The 20,975-nt window shown below is 39.3% G+C and overlaps 1 protein-coding gene across 1 annotated transcript in view; it reads left to right on the plus strand.

Annotated features, from left to right (window-relative positions):
* pde4d (phosphodiesterase 4D, cAMP-specific) overlaps positions 1-20,975 on the plus strand; it is a 171,334-nt gene that overhangs the window by 26,861 nt on the left and 123,498 nt on the right. The window contains exon 3 of the mRNA XM_087170391.1: positions 3,853-4,091. Coding sequence (XP_087026517.1) covers positions 3,853-4,091 — 239 coding nt within the window. The remainder of the gene's footprint in view (positions 1-3,852; positions 4,092-20,975) is intronic.

Genomic DNA, 20,975 nt, shown 5'->3' on the forward strand with positions numbered 1-20,975 from the left:
GAGTAACTACCCGAGGGCCTCGGACCCCATGGGTCCCCTTAAAACCTCTAAGTCATTTGTATATCCAGTGGTTTTGGTAATTTGATTAATTGTAAACTTGAAAGATTTTTACCATTAAATTGCAAAATACACTAATGACAGACCTGCAATATTAGCTACATTTGTGGCCACAGAGAAACCCCATGTCTAAAATCTAAAATTGAGTTTTAAAAAGCTTTATTATCTTAAGTCATATATTTATTCATATTCCCAATAAAGTTGTTTTTATTTAAACTGACACAAACTGAGCCAAATTAAATTTCATTCCCCTGTAGGAGGACTGGTTGCACTGGCAACAGGACACATACACAATACAGCCACAGTATTTACCTGTTACAGGTTCCTGGTCTGTATCTAAGTTTCTGTGTTATAAAAGAGCTATTTGGATTGTAAATCTTAATGGTTGACCCTTAATGGGAAAGCCTTGTTATTCATGCAGAACAAATGAAAACTCTTCATGGTTTTCGGCAAGATTAATGCCACAGAACCTGCCTCAATTTATCATGCTGCCTAACCAGCCCACTCCATATGTGTGTGTACTTGTGTATTCAAGTGTGTCCTGAATCAAAGATAGTCCTGGAACCACTCAATACGAAAATAACTGATTACCTCTGTGGTGTCCCTAAGGACAGGGTGCCAAAGAAACGAATTGAACTTCTCCTGTCCACCTTTGTCCAGCAGAATCTTTGGAGTATTGTGTGTTCAATAAGCAATAAGAAAAAAATAGCTTCTTCTCCTCGAGGCTCATACAAGGGAAGCAAAATATCAATTTAAACTAAAAATAGTAATTTGCATTAACTAACTTGTCCCTCTTAAAGTGAAACTGATATCTGCTAATGGATTTCCAGGTCCAAAAATGAATAAAAAGTTTGACAGTAACGTAGGAGACTTTGAATTGAAGCTGTATCATTTTCAAAGGAGAGGCTCTGCTCCGTCATCACTGCAGCAGAATCAACTTTTCTGATTTCCACTTAATGCTTCATTGACCACCTGATGTGTTTCTTCCAGGTTTACTTGCTACTGTAGAATGAGTGTCTCTCCTTTCACACTGGTCTCACCTCAGATATACACAGTCTCAGCTTTCAGACACCTCTTGCCTCCTGCTGAATTTCTTATCATTGGATTTTTTTTTTTCTCTCCTCTTGACCTGATGTGCTGTATCATTTTCACTTTGAGCTTCCTCTTTTTCTGAGTGAGTGACTTTCAGTTTCAAGCTTTGCCAGGTCCAACAGTCTGCCCATCATTAGGCCTACTTCTTTTTAATTGTATTTAATCTTTTACTTGACTTTATATAGTTTTATTTAACATTAATTCTTAATCTTAACTTGTCTTACCTGTCTCACCTCTGATGTTTAACATGTCTTGGATGTTTAAAGCAGCACATAAGTCATTGCTGTCGTGATGCATGCAGAAATTTGAGATGCATAATTTGCTCATAGATTTGCATGCAAGATGTGAATTCAAATTCATCTAATTTATGTGCATAACAGCAGATCCTCAAATAAAAAGAAATAAAATAGGTTATACTCAAGTAACGATTTATATACAATTTGTGTGTACCATCAAAAACAACATTATAAGTTCAATTTAATAAGCACTCTCCTCTTCACTACAGACAGTTATCTTACACTTCCTGTTTGGAGAATTATAGGCCATCTTATCTTGTGCTGCATATTTTTGTTGAAAATAAGTAAACCAAGGACAATAGTTAAAAAAAAGCTACAACATTATTGCAACAGCAAAATCCTAACCAAAAATATGTTTGAAAACATCATTTGTGTTTAGCTATGTTCAAATGAAGCAAACCACTGGTAATGCTCTGTGTTGCTCAGTGGTACAGCAGTGACAGATTGTTTTTTTTAATGTTTAAAAAAATATATGGTGGGATATAATGAAAAACTATAATTGGAAAACTTATCTTAACACACTAAGTGATAAATTCATTGAATATTTAGAACAGCATTAATCACTTTATTCCTCATACATGTTTGACACATTCAAGGCCCACAGCAATCATGCACCTACACAGGTGTTTTCACTTATTTGCTTGATTAGACCTGTGTGAGGGCTGTGGTGGATGGACTCTGCTTGTTGCGCCTGTTAGTGGGGTACAGATTACACCATCATCAATCAGTTGTCACTGTTCGGCTAACGTGATAACTTACAACTGGCTATCTGAAACGGAGCAATGTTAGCATTAATTTGGAGTCCTATTTCTGACCACATGGCAAATGTAAGTTCAATATTCACCTTCTCTCTTGCTGTGTTTTGGTATAATGAGTATTATTGGGTGTGTAGCTGCTAAATGCCTGCTTGTTGCTAACTTTGTGTAACCTGTGGGTCCTGGGTAGAGTAATTTCTTTTTTATCTCTGTTTTCATTGAGAATAGCAACAATAATAATAATTTGTGCAGTGAAATATACACTACAAAACAACACAATAAGCATGATTGCTTTAGTGGTTTCCTGGATTACTTTTGAGCTAGCTGGAAGCAGCAGGTTGCCCATCTGAAAAATCCAGCAACCTCCCTAAAGGAATAATCAGTTTTTGATGATGTTGATTTAAGTTTATGGTCATTCTGCAGGATTTACTATGGTGCTGTCGAATTGTATTGTGTTATACTGATGAGTGGTTCTATTATTTTGTCCATCCTATTTTTAACAATGGCTAAATAACAGAAGCACATCTTTGTAAAATACAATTCAGTTCAACAGCACCACAGACTACATCCTCCAAAATGGCCATACAGTCAACAACTGTTTCAGCAGAAACTGAACATTATGATCATCATGAAGATGGGATCTATTGCAGGACTGCTGTATTGGACTGCATTAGTTTTACCAAGGTGTTCCTAATGAACTGGTAACTGAAACGATGCACTCCACAGATCACACGAAAGGACAGTGAATTTGAATGATGTGTTTTAAAGGTGCACTATGCATTCCTGCATAACGTCACTCCTGTGCCCCTAGTGTTTGTCTGCCGTTTGTGACGCCTGTGTTGTCTCCAGAGGCCGCGCTTTTTCACAGTGTATTCAGGCGGCAGGCAGCTAGCGGATCGAGGGGAGATGCCTATGATTTGACACAAAAATAAAATCGCTCTGAAACCATGCAGGAATGCATAGTGCACCTTTAATTACCTTTTTATTTCTTTTTCAAAGACAGACAGACATGTCGTCATTTTTTCCACAAAAAGTTTCTTGACTGACAAATGGTCAAGCAAAACAACTTTACCTGACAGTGCAACTTATTAACAACTCTGAAGAGTTGATCATCATCCTGCTCCATGTGCTGTTCAACATCATGTATCACATATGTTGAGGCAGATAGATGTCTTTTACATTTTAATAGGCTTTTCATAACAAGAAGACCTTATGACTTTGAGCAGAAAAGGGAAAATTGTGCTAAAACAGACGGGAAGTATTGACATAATTTTGTTGTTGTGGCATGTCATGGCCATAGCGAATTAATAATTTAATTACACTTGTTTAATACTTTTACCAACCAAACCTTGCACAACTCGAACTCAGTTAATAAAACCAAAACCATTGACTGGCCATTTTACTGTTTAAACTTAAACTTACTGTTTAAGCTATTAATATGTCTACAGACTCTCCCTAATGTCTGTCTTCATTTTCTGATTGCAAAACCCAGTGCTTGAAATCATTTTATCATCATTGTTGTTTTCCTTTTCATTTTGTACCTTCTGTTAAATCCCTTATGAGAATGTCTGTCTTTGTGAAGAATCTCTGCATGCTTGTATATCTTTACTTTGAATTCAGAATTCACCCACCCTTCATTCCTATTCATCAAGGTGTCAGATGATTCATCCGACTCCCCAGAGCCGGGGCCAGTCACCTGCATGGAGCCCTTCCTGGTGCGGAGGCTGTCTTGTCGGACGGTCCAGTTGCCCCCTTTGGCCTTTAGACAAGCAGAGCAGTACTACTGTGATCGCAAGCCGGAGCCAGACACAGTCACAGTTCCACCACGGCCCACCACACTGCCACTACGCACCCCGCCACTCATCGCCATCACCTCCGCTGACACTTGCAGGTAGGACTTTGTGCGTGTGCGTGTGCGTGTGTGTGTGTGTGTCTTCTCACTAACAATATTTTTTCAGTGGAATGGGTAATTAGAGTAGGGGCCGAGTAGAGTGGAGTGGTTTGTTGGATCAATACAGTCGCTGTCTGAAGTGACTGAGGACACATCACACGCTAAGTACCTGACACTGTGCTTACAGATTGAAATCAATGCTTTTATTTTCATTCATGTCAGTTCAGTTTAAAAATCAACTTAAGGACGCTTAAAACTTCCATGCGATATGAAGAGACCATAGCATCTGAGCTCTGCACTGCACTGAGATATTATGTTACTGGATGTTTTTTGTATTGTTACACTCTTTGTTGAATTTCCCCAGTAAAATGTTGTGACTGTTGAATTCATCCAGAAGCCAGAAGGCAACATTTTCTGCTGAAGTGAACAGAACTGAATAGTTTAACACAGTCAGCCATGCTTTTTAGTTTTAAGTCTTAATTTCCCCAGAACTCCTTGCAAATGAATCCATCTTATGATAGTCAAGAACTAAACAGCCTTGTTCAATGGATGAATTTAGATGTCTATATTAAGTTTAACACTTAATTAGATCTATGCCATTGTTAAAGTCTGTCTGTGTGAAATCAGCCCCAGAAGACAAACAACGAGGAAACATTGCTCATATTACAAGGTGGGGGGCTGTAGCTCTGCTGGTTGAGAGCGTCGTACATTTTGGTAGCCGAGTCTGTTTGTATGTGGAGGGAAAAAATGTAAGATGTTGTGGACAAAAATGTCTGCCAAACTCATGTAATGTAAAAGGTTGTTAATGTTTTTTTGTTTGCCTCATAACAACAAAGACAGCTCTCAGATCAGTCCCTGTTTTAAGCTGCCACATGATCATAACTTCACTTAAAAAAACTAAAATGAAAACCCATGATACACATTTACATTTTCAATGCGATGAGTTACCTATCCCAGGTAATTTTGTCTGCAAGTCTCTGCAAATTGAGTTTCATATCATAGTCAAATGAAAAGAAAATAATAGCTGCCTGAAATGTGGGAAATCAATTACAGTGTAATCTGGGAAATGGTTGGCAGTAATGCAAAGTATTCCTGATGTGTAATGGACTAATAATATTGTAAACCACGGGTATTTAAATGATCCCTGACTGGCTACACGTTCTAAGGAGTGTGACTCATCAAATAACTAGGCCTAATAGAGTTATGTTTGTCACCACTGCCACCGACTAATCTTAAAATAGGGAATTAAATGCATCATTTGAAACACGATAAACAAGATAAAAGCAAACTCGCAACCGCAGAAAATTACAGTCATGAAAAAACCTTTGCTTCTGATTATTTTCACATTTGACAGTGTGGTTTTGATAAATCTACAGTGTTGTATCGCACCGTAGTCTCAGTTTTCAGAGGTTAAAGCAGCTATTTAGTTGTCTCAGTTTTATGACATAGTACAGCATTACTTTTAGTGTGCACTCACAGTCTTTCCATGCTTGGAAAACATGACTATACAGCAACTGAGAAAAGAATCACACCCCATCCAGAGAATGCTGGAGAGTGTATCAGAGTGGTTTAGATGAAATGAGATTTGGCAGAGACAGGCACCAAGTCTCCGTCCAGCTTGATTCTCTGAGGAGAGACAGAAACAAACATACCAAACAGCATCCTGTATCAAAGGCTGTGGTCCGGTGGGGAAGTCATAATTTAACTTGGAACGAACAGCCCAGAAATATATCTAGACAGTTGGAAAGAGCATATAAATTCAGTGGTCAGTCAGTGGAAAATTCCCATTGTTCTGATTTAGTATTATACATGGAAACGAATGGCAGAGGACACTTGTCAATCAAAGAGAAAGTGGAGCTCCAAACTTGTCTTTGATCGTGATTGCATGTTTCAAAAGGCTCTGTACGTCCCTCATCACCATCGTGCTACCTGCATAACACTGCTCAATGGCTTGCCATGTGCCAGGTGAGAGAGAAAATGCATCAGCTTACTCTTACTTACTTTTTCTTGTCTTGTTTTTCTATCTCTCTTTGCTGAGGATGATGGGACCTGCAGTGTCTCACAGTGAATAAACGAATGGGCAGTGAGGTACAGCTTATTAATAAGGCCTGAGCTTGTTAAAAGGGCTTTAATTATAGAATATGTTTGAAGGCGCTGTGGACAGACTTTAAACAAGTCACTGACTTGTGGATGTCTTTATAGGGAAACAAGAAGAATCACTTAGTTCTAAACTACATTTTCAGGCAGGCAAAGCAATTTTCATGGCAACTCTGATGCACAGTGGAACTGATATAAAGTAGTCTCCTCTTATTCAAAATTTCTGCCTAAATATCAAGAACATGTTTATTCCAGGAAATACAGTATATTTTTGTGTTTCTCACATTTTTGTCTGTAGCTAGGTGTGTCACACATTTCCACTGTTCACAGCATTGCCTACTTGTATCCCGGACAAAAGCTGCTTCCCTTAATGAAGAAACAGTCAATACTGAATAATTTACTTGCAGTCATTGTGATAATGCCAAAAAAATGTCAGGCAGAGGTAGAGGCAGCCCATCCTCTTTGAATAACTGTCAGCAAACTTGTATGTGAACTTCAGAAAAGGGCAAACAATTCTCAAGAGTGTAGAACTGACCGCTCTTTGAAATCATGTTACAGTGGCTGGATAAGGATAGAGTAATATGAAAGGGTGATTATTGGAAGGAAGCCAAAGGCAGGACTGGTTCGACACAAAATCTTTATATATCGACTAGTTTCAATGATGTTTGTCATCTTCCTTTTCAGGATTATTGCCTGTAGCACCAAGAAAAACAACCTGATGTGAAATCAATGTGTTTTGTAGTGCGATACAGTATCTGCTTTTTGGCTTTGATTATATAACTTTGGATTTATTGTCAATTCAAAGGGTCAAAAAACATCAGGCAAATTTGAGTAGCAAGTATGAGCAATTTAAGAAAGATTTGGACTGTAGGGAGGAAAATTGATAATGGGGAGAATTTAAAAAAGGCCACACATCTTAACTCTGCTTCAGACTTGATTAATCTATAATTCAGCAGCAAGAATTGTGCAGTTGTGAAGCATTACAGATGAAAATCGTGCCACACTAAATGCCCCAACTGCAACTTTTGAGTGAATTTCAGTCACTTTAACTTTGTATGTGGTTAAATGAGACTGTCTGCATTATTAATGGACAAGTGAAGAAGTAGCATTAAAGAGTGCACGTTTTCCATTAGTTACTTAATGTGATTCTGTCCACTAAACAGTATCTATGGTCTTTGTCTCACTTAGTATCTACCTACACGCTTTTGCTTAATCTATGGCAAGGTAAAGATTTTGACATAATTTATTGCCTATAGTGCCTCAAAATATGTGATTGATTGTGCTGGTAGGTGCAGCATGATTTGCAGGTACTATAAATAATGTAAGGGTTGATGAAGTTTTGTTTGGTTTACATACACATTAATGTAAATTAATGTTTTTTTAATTGTAATGAATGACTGTAATTTTATAATTGCATTACCAACAAGACTCACAGTAGAGCACAACTCATTACCAACACATCAACAAATGGACTTACGGAAACGCTAACCAACAGCTGTTCGTTCTATTATTAATATGTGACTGTTTACATGTAAAACTATGCTGATAAAGGCAATATCAATAACAGTACCGGATATTAGGAATACTAGATCAAAACAAGATATCAGTACACTGATTTCCAAAATTCCAAAATTTCATTCAATTTTCATATGCATTATGTAAGAGATCAACTGTCTTTGTCTTTTGCTCGCTCTTTTTTACTTTTACAAACACACACAGCTACACACAGATTATAGATACAGATTCACGGACTGGTAGATACTGATATCGATCCGATATCTGTTTGTATTATTGTAATTTAAAATCTGTGCAGCTAACTGTGTGAAACTGAATGGGTTCATTCTCCAATGTGTAAGGTAACATGAGGCTGCAACAAAACATTACTAAGTAGAGACATTTGTACAACCACATTTTGTTTTAGGTATGTGCAAATTCGCAATATATTCTGGAAGGTTTATAAAAGTGAGTTGTGACTAAAAAGCTACTCAGTGTGTATTGGTCAGGTTTGGCTGATAACTTGCCCTGTTAAATAAGGTCAGTATTGGCACCAATAGCAATCAGGAAAAATCACTAATTATCACTGTCCTATAGATATCCCAGTGATTATTCCATTATCCAAAAAATAACAGTTCAGTGTAAGTATAAAAGAAAACACACATAAGAATAAAATTCAAATGGCATATTAAATTTAAGATTGTATATTAAAATATATTATTGATACAGTATTTTCATCATGCTGGTTAAAAGCACATTATGGCTTGAAGCTTAAATTATATTGTTATTATATTGACAACTGACACATATGTTTACAAGTGGCAAACATTTGTGGCAAACATTTATGCTAATGTAGAAAGAAAGCTGCCCATCTGGTATATTGGTATTTCGTTAAGGTGATTCCCAGTGCATGCAAGTAATTCAAACTGGCACGAAATTTGTTTGAACTAATTTAACTAATTTATACGAAATCCACAGACTGTATCTGAACCTCCCCTCACTCTCATCAGTGCTTGCTGTCTTACCAGTTGTGGCTTTTTTTATGAGCTCCTGGCAAAATTCCTGAGGATGAGCATGTCAAAAAGTAGGTAAACAGAGGAGGCTGCACAGTTGAAATTGATCCCCGTGTTTCTGGTGCATCCTCTGCCTCACTTGTGTTAGCAGGTGACTCCTCATAAAGTTGGCAAACAGCCTCATCTTTTCACCTTTTGATCATCTATTTGGTGAAAAACCCAGAATACACACTGCACTACATTTCTATTTAGTCGTTTAGTTTACTGCTAAGTCAATAGGACAGAAGTCTGACCAGAAGTCTATAGACTAAAAAAAAAAAAAAAGTGACAGTCCTATAGAAAGTATGGCTAACTTCAGTACAGATAAAGGTGGACCAACACAAAGTCCACACATGAGCTGCTCATGTGCGCATGCATAGCACTCCTATTCCCTTTGCTGTGTGCTGTCCTGCCACCAGTACACTTTACCTCCCACTTCTGTTTTCAGTCACCTTGTTTCTGAGAAGATTACATTTCTGCTGTTAAAGCAGGAGAGATTGCATTCCCCACACTGTTAGCTTCTAGAGTAATGGGCTTGGGCTGCAAGGGAAGTGTGGAGGGAGGACGGACGAGAGCAGTCTTCCCTGAAAGTCCCCTTTCCCTTGAAACACAACAGAGGAGGAAAAATTTAATAAGGTGGCTTGATGTTTGCCCTCCTCTGCACCCTGTGGACATCACAAGCACACACACACATCCTGTAATGACCCGAGTTTAATGAATTATTGTGAAGGTGGGCTTATTTTACCTGTAATGAGCTTTATGCCTTCTGTTATGAATAAATCCTCAATTTGGTCAATTGTATCCAGTGTATGTCCACCTCTACAACCCTATAAAAACTGATATTTTTGTGATAAACCCAAATTTCATTTGGACTATTGGATCATAAAACTGGTTGTTCAGTGTTGTTACATGAGCCACCTGGCTCTCTGCCCACTCCCACCTCATGATTTTCAGGCATGGAGGATTTCAGGGGAGGTGCTTTGGGTGGGTCCCTCATGTATAATGCATTATCCTGTTCCCTATATCCCGTCGCCGCTTGTTCCTGCAGGGGACTTGAGGAGGGGAGATCAGTGTTATCATGTCTGGATGGTTTTACACAAACCTTACGCTAAGTTAGCACAGCCGTGGGGTTTATACAAGTTTGCATGATATTGTGAATGGACCATCCGCCCGCGTGGACTGTCCTGCGCTGAACATCTCACACTGCTGCAGGAAAACAAGCACCTTGCTGAAATGGGCGTGCACGGAGGAAGCGGGAAACACTTGGAAACCAAACTCAATTGAGAGTTCCCCCTTGTAGGACACATTCAACCCGCAGTTACAGAGGGCTACCTCGTGATGCGTAAATGGATTCATTTTTGACTCTGTCCGATGTGTTTCTGCAGACATTGAAGATACAGTTGATGGCGTTAAACTCATTACGTGAACCCCCCCAAAAAAACTGGACGTGAAGCACCCAGAGTAACTAAATAAGTTGTCTCATTACTTCTAGAGTTATAATTTTGCCTTCGAGTTTTTATTTAAGAACACATATCTTGCAATCTTGTCAACCACCGGTCATATCACCTTCCCCCAGGTCATTCCATTTAAGTGCTGCTAAAGTGTAAATTTAAAAAAAATATATTTTAAAACCCAACGTGGAGAGGAGGATGGACCCTGCCTGCGCGAAAGTGGGGACTGCGTCTTTAGTCGCCGGCGGCGGAACCGGCGTGAGCGCGAAGGCGCCCAAACATCTGTGGAGGCAGCAGAACCAGGCAGCGCTCTCTCCGCTCCACCACGCGCTGGTAGTGCGCAAGAACGACCGAGTGAGACAAAGAGGCTTTTCGGACACCGAGAGATACCTCAACCCGAGGAACATGGATCGGACTTACGCAGTGGACACGGGACACCGACCCGGGCTGAAGAAATCCAGGATGTCGTGGCCGTCGTCGTTTCAAGGTCTTCGACGGTAAGGGCAAAAGGAAAACTGCTTTGCTTCACCTCGTGTCTCTTTTTTAATTTTCCTCGATGAGGATGGGCGTTGTTTGCATTGAATGACGCGCGAGAGCAGAGAAGTCTTTTGGCTCGTATTTAGTCCTAACTTTGAGAAGGTTACAGTACATTTCTGGCTCAGCCCATGTTCGACCTTTGTTTTACATCACTTTCTGTACAACGCTGTCAAAAGCATTGACTGTGTGCTATGCTGTGATGGTAAAGAAAGCTTGGATAAACTATACGCTCGTCAATCGACAGTTAAACGATGAAAAAGAGAAAAAAGGACGCTAAATTATCGTCACAAGAGCATTGCATTTTATGCATCTTTTCACACTTTAAACATCACATACCATAACTTATACGTGTTTGTTTTTAACAGAAAAGAGCTTAGAGCACATTACAGTTGGCCGTTTAATTTGGGTCAGAAAGATGTGTCAGTCTGAAAAGGATGGGTTCATTTTTCAAACAAGAAGAACAATGAGGCAAAGTCAAAAGGGTAACTGAGTAATACACAGGCTTTTATGTTTGTGCTCATATATGTTTATTATCTAGCACACTAGGACAAATGGAAATGAAAGGTAGGCTTTGACCAAAGGCAGGTCACAGGAAAGTGACCTGTATGTACCGTGCCCTGAACACATCACATGCAGGCAGCCTCCTTGTGTCTTATAAGATAATGTTTAGTGATCTTCAGTACCCTCTTGGCTACTTAGTGTCTGTGGGTAGCCAAGTGTTCCTGTTCACTAGTGAAATTAAACTCTGTTCTGTGGGGGAAAGAGATACAATACGTCATCACTAAGACACAGTGACCACATTCTCTGAAATGACACTCAATAATCTGACTCACTACACACGACAACATGGATAATCTTAGCACACGTATGACAAGTGCTGGAGGTTGCTTGCGCATGAGCATTTAACCAGAGCAACTACTGTAAAAATGATGACAGTAATGTTTGCAATAAGAGTTTTTAGTGAAGCTCGCCTGCATACAGACGGATACAAAAGCAGCTCGGCACTCAGGCAGCCTGGGTGTGTGGGGAAATGTTTCTGCTCTAATTACTCACTTGTTCTGGGAAAGAGGGAGGAAAAAAAAAGAGCAACTGAAATGAAATCTGAGAAGGTCACCTCAGCTCCCTGGCTCAAGTGACTGTTGCAAATGTAAGTTTCTGTCAAACGGCTCGCTGTTTCCTTCCTCACTTCTTGAGTCAAGCTATAGCTTATTTCACAAGTTTTGATTCAGAGTGATACTCACCTGCAAGTCCAGTCACCAGGCAGCTATAGAAAGTGCATTAGCTTGTCTGGTCGACAGACAGAATGGTCCCTGTCACAGTGGCAGAACATTCACATTCCCTGGAAGAGCAGCCAGGGACAGAGGAGGAGGGAGGAAGGGGCAGAGGGAGTTATGAGAGCACAGGTGGAAGTGACATTGCAAAGTGGTGTGCTGGAGTAAAACACCCATATGATGTTACAATATTGCACTGAAATTATTCGTCATCCTAACAAAGTGAAGTGTAACATGAGATACTCATGCAGTTCAGCTGCAATAAAGATCAGTCAAGCACTTTTCATATTTGCTTCAGGAGGATAATTACACATAGATTAACCCAAACAAATCAAATTTCACACAGGGGGCTAATTATGTAAGAGACATATTGCTCTGAAGCACATATACAGGAAATTTTGTTCCTCGTACACCACAGCCCAGCATCCCATTATTTGCGGTTGTTCAATAGAGCTATTTGGTTGGTTGTGTTTTTACGTGTATCCATTGGGTTTTATGTTTCCGTAAGTCTTATTTCAGTGTCTTCTCCCACTGAGATTTGCAAATGCCTCCATCTGGTGTGGATATCATTAAATGAACGCACCTTGTATTAGGGGTAGGAATCATAATATAAAATCCTATCATGACTCATTGTTCACAGTAACATGCAGGTGATTATTCGATGTACGTCATACTGCAAGACAATTCGAACAGCAGCTATTGTGGGAAAGCTGAATGGCTGCAGTTAAAATGTGTGCAGTAAAAGGATGCACCTCTGCCTCAAAGTGAGTCAAGTTTTTTCATTCTTTGTACATTTATCTAAAACCTAAAAATAACACATTAGTACAAAAAAGACAAATATGTAAAATTCATGATGCATTGTTTCATAAAAAAAACAATATTGTTCAGTGTATTCCCTTATTGACTGTATCATCCAGACACCAGTGATTTTGCCCTTCTGGCATTTACTGGCATTGATGTGTTTAAAAGCCTTTTGTCAGCCTTTGCAAACATGCAGCCAAGCTATAGCTGCTTGACAAGGGAGACAGCTAACTCCTCTAGACTCAACAGCTTTTTAGCATATAGTCAGACTTTTCAGATACTCTTTAGCGTACACAGAGCTGCTGCGTGATGCACGTGCTGTTTACCTTTTAAGCCATGTGTTTGATCGATTTTCCAATTAACCAGGCTGCAGCAGGTCGCATATCATCACATCAAAATCTCAGCAATCAAGCGTTTGCTCCAAGTCTGATGGACAAGACCTATCCTGATTGCAACAGACATAAACAACTTCTAAGGCAGTGTAAAAAACTAATAAGAGGAGCCAGCAACTTGCTCAACGCATACAGCTGATATCAATCTTGCGCATAGAGAAAGAGACAGCGAATCTTTTCCTCAGAGGACTGTAGACATTGCCGTGTGTGCCTGAGTGGCTGGTTTGGCACAAGGTCCAGCAGCCCCAAGGTAAAACACATCACCCAAATGTGTCACAATCCAGGCTGGGCTTGGATGCTGCTCAAGGCTTCTGTGAGACCTCAGCAAGAATCTGGAGCATCGTTTGATGAGGATATGGCATTTCTCCCATTCCTCTCCTGCTGCTTGCCTGTTTCTACCATTGGGACACTGCAGGGGGCTTTTCTTTATCTGTGGAGCTGTCAGTGAGGAGGAGCATCATGATTTCTCTAGTCTCTGTCCAAAAGCAATCAAGATTTGGCTATTCAGTGGGCGGAAAAGGAAATGTCAAAACAAAAAACATTTAAGGAGGGAAGGGGGAAGAAATGGAACGTGCTCCATCTGGACATTTGGTCCCATCAGCAGCAGATTGCAAAACTTACCCCTGCCCTCTCACTGCGTTGTCTTTAACGGTTGTTGATTTTTCTCCAGCCAATCCTCCTCCTCCTACTGTGACTGCCATTGCTAGAGTGAGGTTTTTAGCCAGTATGAAGCGTAACCCCCTGGCTATGTCATTAGATCCTAAGGGTGTTAGTGAGAGAAGCAGGGACTGCTGTTGGGTACATGGCTATATATAACCCCAGTCACGGCCACTATTACTGTCATACTGCATGGGCTGCTACAGAACTGGCACAATACACACATACTGTATGGCTTTACTCCGAGGCATGTGAAAGATGTCTAGAACGTGCTAATGAACACATCGCTAACATGGTATTAAACTTTCAATTAACAGAGATCAGCATCAAACATCATGTAGCTTGGGTAATGGAATGGTTCATGAGTGATAATTTCTGACTTTGTGAGATTTCCTATTGTGTTTGGTGTCACAGATGAAAGGCAGCAGAGCTGATAATTATGTTGAAGCCGGCCCCTTGTCTGGGTCTTGTTGACCTGTTCATTCAGACAAAAATGGAAGGTGTAATGAGTATGTTTTACAGACAAGCTCTGTGATTTACCTGGGCTTTGAAAGATGAGCATGTGCATTAGAAAGTTACTGATGTAGACATATTGAGGTGGGAAGTCAATTTGAATCTGGCAGATGTGGATTAAGGGCACAACCACTTAGGAGAAAGCCAAAGGTCATTCATCATATGGGATGTGTGAGATTTACAGGCAATAGTGCTGCAGACCTGATTCTTGTCAAAAGCTTGGTGTTATAAAAGCAACATAATAGCTGTACAGTAAATACAAATACTGAGGGGATAAAGAATTGTCATCTATTTAATTCAGAAACTTCTATGTTATAGTATAGCTGTACAGACTAGAACACCTGTAGGGTTATTATACTGCCCTCCCGGAAGAACCAACTCTCAAGCACTTACGACATCCACAGCACCTTTTGTACCTACGGTACCTGAGTCACATTTTTAGAATTTTGGCATCAACTTGATACCAAAGTATCTGTTCTAGTGAAATCCCCAGTGCAGAACCAGTGCAGAGATTACAGAGGAAATATTATCCTCCTTTTTGGATCTACTCTTGATTGATGATCAAGCTTTTAATGTATTTAATTTAAACAAAAACTCAATTCAATGTTAACTATTCTTATAAGATACAGTATAACTCCTACAGAATAACATTAAGGCTTGTGCTGCTTGCCATTTTTTCAGTTTGGCTTTCCTGAACAGACTGTAGGCGCAGTGTCTTCAGTGAGGTGCCATAAACACAATCTAGTTTGACAACTTGTTGAATTCCCTGATGACCTGTTTGTCCTTATCAGTCTTGAGCAGTGCTGATGCCTTTTAGGTAGCATAAATAGAGCATGAAGATTAATTGAGAGTACTAACCATCCTAAGAGCCTTCAGGAACAAACTTTGAAGAAAGATAATGTCAAAACATATTCTATATATTCAGATATAAAAGGCACTCGATCTGCGATTGCTTCTTTCAAAGCCTATGCGTCATACTGTGGAGAAAGGAGCCTTAAAACCTTTTGTGCATGTTAATGTAAGAAGTACTGGAATTTTTCAAAAAAGCAGCTATTCAAATAATGGCGTAGTCACAAATTATAGCTGGGAATTGGCTAGCAGCAACACATAAAAGCCAACTGCCAATACAAACAGGGAAAAAATAAATAGGGGAGAAGGAAATATCTGTAGCCTATAGCTCATATGGTAAATCTACTATAATGTTCTTTTCCACAGCACTAACTCCATCAATGCAAGATTCATATTATACTTATATTACTCTTATTATATAGTCTATTACTATATTTTGTTTTTCAACAGAAAAACAAGTCAACAACTACAAGCCACTACAACTCTTCAGTGGTGTGTTGATGTTCTGTGTTTTCTGGAGCCATTGATGAATGATGTCAGCGTTGGGCCTCATCTCTTGACACTCCTGCTTTATCACTGCAATACGCTGGTCGATACTCCTTTGGTCCTCTCCATCATCTATAGTATCAGTTTGCTGGGTGTCATGTCAATGACAAATCTTGGCAAAGATTTCAATATCATGTAACTCTATGCCTAAACATTTCCCAACCACCAAGACTTTATAATTGCAGATGAAACTTTCGTTATCTTTCTTGAGGACAGAAGGTTGAACATCTGATGATCTTTTCCTCCCTGTGTTTGGCACAGAGAATTTCTGTCTCATGGTATCTACCGCATCAACGTTCACTAAAAGCCTTCTTTCTTTTTTGTGCTTGTTTCTCAGTGACTCATGCAAATTAAATAATATTATATACTGTAACATTGAAAAGCTGGATGTCAACAGCTTTTCGACATATTACATTAATTTTTACTGACTTTAAATGCTAGGTAGAAACCCCCCCCCCATTCTTGCAAGTGAAATGCTTTTGCCTGACAAGGCTGAACAAGAACAATGTCACAGACGTAAAGCAGCCTTCACTGTTTGGGAGAAAGGTGACTGAATGAGTGAATGTGCTTTTTGTAAACAATGAATTAGAGTGACCACAGGGTTGCAGACAGGTTACCTGGGACTATGTATGTAAATTAATTTGTTGGCATGTTACATTCTGGATGCAGGAGTGTATTAATGTTTTAGCACAGTATTTCGATTTATGTATCCTAAGAACTCTAAAAGAAAATGAAACATTTCTTTTTATTACTATATGCGAGGTATTTTGGGCTTTAAAAGTCAACTGTTTTAAAATATTTAAGCTGTTCATGTTCTGCAGATCTTTTGAGCGATTATACTTGTGTGTCCAGATCCATAACTTTCCTTCAGAAAAGGGAAGCTGAGCAGGACAGACATTAGGAGTTCCACATACTGATTGTGAGATTGATACCTGCAAGTTTTAAGTGAGGAACGTACATCCTGATGTATATTTTTGAATGCATTTCTACATTTCCATTACATCCTTGATAGTTTTGGGTTTGACAAGATTAGTCGAATGACAGAGGATAAATTGCCAACTATTTTGATAATAGGACTTGATAATTGTTTAAGTAATTTTAAGCAAAAAGTCAAATGTAAGAATTTGCTGCATTTCTGGGAAAATAATCTGCAGATTAATCAATAACGAAAATAATCATTCATCGGAGTCTAATTTAATTCCGACCGCCACACACCAAATAACATAAAAATGAAGAAGCGATAGTACTTTAAAGAACAGCATAAAGGACATGAAGAACCATACCCTATATAAAGAGGTGCAGTTGGTGATGGCTTAGTGAAGAGCCTTTTGAAGAGCCCTTTAAGAGCTATTGCTTTTCTGAGAGAGGGTGGTCACTTAAGGCATATCATACAAGTCTAGTGGCTGTCCCTAATTATCAAGGTTTTAAGAGGATGTTTTTTATTGCGACGAAATATATTGGTAAATGGTGTGGTGATGCAAGCATACTGACACTAAGAACACACAGTAAAGGATTTACTGTATGGTAGAACTCCACACATTTTGAAAGCTGGTGCACAAAAATACATTTTTGTGGGAAAGTGAATTGCACATTCAAGGCATGCCCTTTACCAATGCAAATGCTATTTGACATTAGCGTTAACGACTGGGAGGAATAATGTTTGGTGCACTCATAGATTGTTGTGCTGTACTGCTAAGCAGGCAAAGTGGAATCCTGCTTAGGAAACTTATTCATCCAATGTGAGAACTGGACAATGTCTAGCAGGAACCAAAGGCCAGTGTTTGTGACGGGCTCTGGGAAACCATTATTGCTTCATAAGAGAGAAGAGCTGAGCTGAAATGGCGATATCTCAAATAGAAACAGAGCTCCAACAGCGTATGTGAAGCAGAGAAGACTGGTCATCTAATTTTTACCAGCAGGGAATAGGCATTTGTTTTTAATAGCCCTTCACTGGCTCCTTTTCCTCACTGGTCATCTGCTAGGCTAATAAAATGCGTGGAAACCATTTCTGAAGGACAATCTTGTAAAGGGCTTCAAGCCAAACCCTCTCTAAACTGCCTGCTTGATGCTGGGTGATTCCCTGAGCTCTTGGCTGGCTGTGCTGTACTGATCATATTACACTCAACAGGGTGATGAAGAGCTGGGCTAGAAAGTGGCTGGTCTACAGTTTGCTGATTGTTTTGAGAGAGACCATACAAACTTATAACTTATTAATTATTTCATTCAGGATATCTGAACCAAACCTGTGGGGAGAACTATGAAAACAGAAATGACATGTCAGCATTCATTACATTTTAAAAGGCACGTGTTCTGTCTTGACATTACAAAACTACACTACACTATAGATCATGTTTCAGCCAGTCCAAAGAATTAATTATTTATGCCACATGAGAGGTGATTGCTTTAAAACACTGTAAAACACTGTGTATGCCACAGATTAGTAGATGTATAGTTAATGTTTCTTGTCTTGTTGCTTGTTGTGTCTTTGCATATGGACTTAATTGAAACTATGAGTGGCTGCTTTTGTGATTAACCATCCATGCTCTGTAAAGGCATTGCCCTCCAGTTGACCACATGCCTTTTCAAATACAGTAAAATAAGTTATCACATTTATATAATTAATAAACCATAGGCAGACAGGATGCCTCTCTAATGTTTTGGTGGAAATGCTAATTTTTAGTTTTCTGTTTATATCCCATAAAGGTTGTTTATTAAATAGTGAAGTAGTAATTCTTCGAGAAAAATAATTATATGTATAAAATAATTATTTTCCAGTAGGACTGGACAGACTGATTTTCAGCAAGAAACAGTATTTTAAGTGGAGATCAGATTCTCCATAGAAGCAGGGGGGAGTGAAACCACCAGTGTTGTACAGAGCTCTAAAGTGCACTCATTTCTTTCAGTGGCATGCTGATCAAGCAGACAACATTTTGGGGAACAACACATTCCTTAACATCAAGTGACACCACAATTAAAACATATGATCTGACTCAATTGCTGCAATTGATCAGTTATGTTGCAACAGATAGTAGAGCAGCAGCTATGAGGCACCACCCGCTGGGAGAAATGGACTAACAACAAACAACCTGACAGCAAGTTACAATGCTCCCTCAAATGATCAGGATTTCATATACTGCACTGTAATGAAGGGAGCTGTCTGGGGAACTGTCAGTCATGCTAGGCTTCAATACCCCATGCATGGTGCTTGGTTTCTCTGATTATTTCCATCAGATTTTGATTACTCTTTTTTTCCCTGTATCAATTTTCTGTCTTTCTTTTTCTTTTTGTTCTTTTTAGATGTATTTTTTATTTTCTCCATCTCCTGATTGACTGACACAAACATGGGCATGTTAACACATTGGTTTGTGCATGTAGATTCATACTGACATGCAGTTACTCCCCTGTTTTTCATCTTTTGTACTGTCCATCCTTCCATTTCTCTTGTTCTCACCTATGCTGCTTACATCTATTGATTCCCCTTTCATATTTCAGTATCTTAGTCCTGAATGATTTGCCTCTTAGGCCCACATGTCTCCTGCCACATCTGTCAGCTCTCATCTGAAGACCTGCCTCACACACATCTGAACCAGCCCTCTCTGGTCATGAAACAGGAAAGTAGTGGGCTGAATTCTCACCACATAAACGACTGATTCCCTCGAGCTCTACATCAGTGTTAAAGGAGGTTAAAGAAACGAGACACATGTTACTGAATAGCTTGAATAATTTTCCATACATATTACTATTACAAGCTCTGTCACTGATTCAAATTAATGCAGCTCAGTGCAGCTTTATGCTTTTTGGCTCATTTGTATGGACTGCCAGTCCAAAAAACAGTGGCTGCCTATATGTTGGTTCATCATAGAGGCACGTTGCCGTTCATCGTTCAGATCCGGATACAGTTCGAAATGAATGCAGACACGGATAGTGATTGCGCATGAGGTTCTGTTTTTGCTACATTGGGTGTCTGCATTCATATTCACATATGTTTGATGGCACACCTGGTCAACATAAACAGAACCACAAGGCGATACATCTTAGGTTGCTTCATGGACAAACATCAGCAAATTACCACATTTACGTCAACCCTTGTGGCCACATGGTTGAGGGAAGTATACATTTGACTGTATTGGCGTTGTTAGAGCTTTACGGCCCCTTTGTAGTATAGAATAAAAGTTCAGTGTTATGATAGTCAGAAAGGAAATGCAATCAAAATTTTAATCAAGGGAAAATAATGTTAGTAGTAGATGAGTATGGTCACACAACATTAACAAATAACTGAATGCCAAGGCTGGCCAGCAGTTATGCCATGCCTTTTGTGGTGTACAGTGCAATGTCCTGGAAGAAAGACAAGGTCATTTGTAATTTGCATTTTTTGTTCCTTGAGATAGATAAAAGCAATGCAGCCCATCTGAGGACATGCATGCATAATTCATCTTTCATCAGGAATGCTGTTCTAGGAAAGAAATGTATCATGTTGAATTCAATCATAACAATTGGTACAGTAGACCAGGTATTACAGTGAAATACTTTGTCACACCAAAGAGAAGTCTACCAGTTTTCTCACATTTGTATTGTTTGTTCTGTTACGACAATCGCCCAAAATTGATCAGTTCATTAGATCCCATTTAGACTTGAAAGGCTAATAGCAGAAGTAATCTGTATGTATCTATATGGTCAGTACAAACATAGATGTAAACGGCTGTAAACAACCTACTGCACAAGCTACAAAGGGAAGCTCTTCTACCTCTAGCTAGGTTTTAGCATATTTTAGCAAGTGTGTGTTAGGATGATACTGATCATACTGATGGGCAGTGGAAACGTGATTTGTGCTGAAGGAGTGGTTTGAGAAGTTTCTGTGGCCAATGTGGTACCTCCTTCTGTAATCCACCATCACTGACATGAATTCAAGATGACCATTGCAAGCTCTCAATGATGAATGCAACTAGTTTCTGCCTCTAAGTGGCAAGCTTACAGGGTGTGTGTATGTAATATTGAAAACATTTTAGTTGGAGTGCAGTTTAAGGACATGACTCATGAGTTGATTTCATGTCACTAGGGATTTGACTGGCTAATAAATCGGCCCAGGACCATTTGCTTATTAACAGGAGATGGATTTCATAGCAGACCCATGAGGAAGAATGGGCTTGATGGCTCCTATTACAAAGCCATTAGTTGATCTCTTAAGATTGCGTGGCAATCTTTGTAGTTACATCATCATCAGAGG

The sequence above is a fragment of the Seriola lalandi genome, unplaced genomic scaffold (genome assembly GCF_002814215.2).
Source record: "Seriola lalandi dorsalis isolate HSWRI2012SDOR001 ecotype SW California unplaced genomic scaffold, Sedor1 jcf7180002054946, whole genome shotgun sequence".
NCBI lineage: Eukaryota > Metazoa > Chordata > Actinopteri > Carangiformes > Carangidae > Seriola > Seriola lalandi.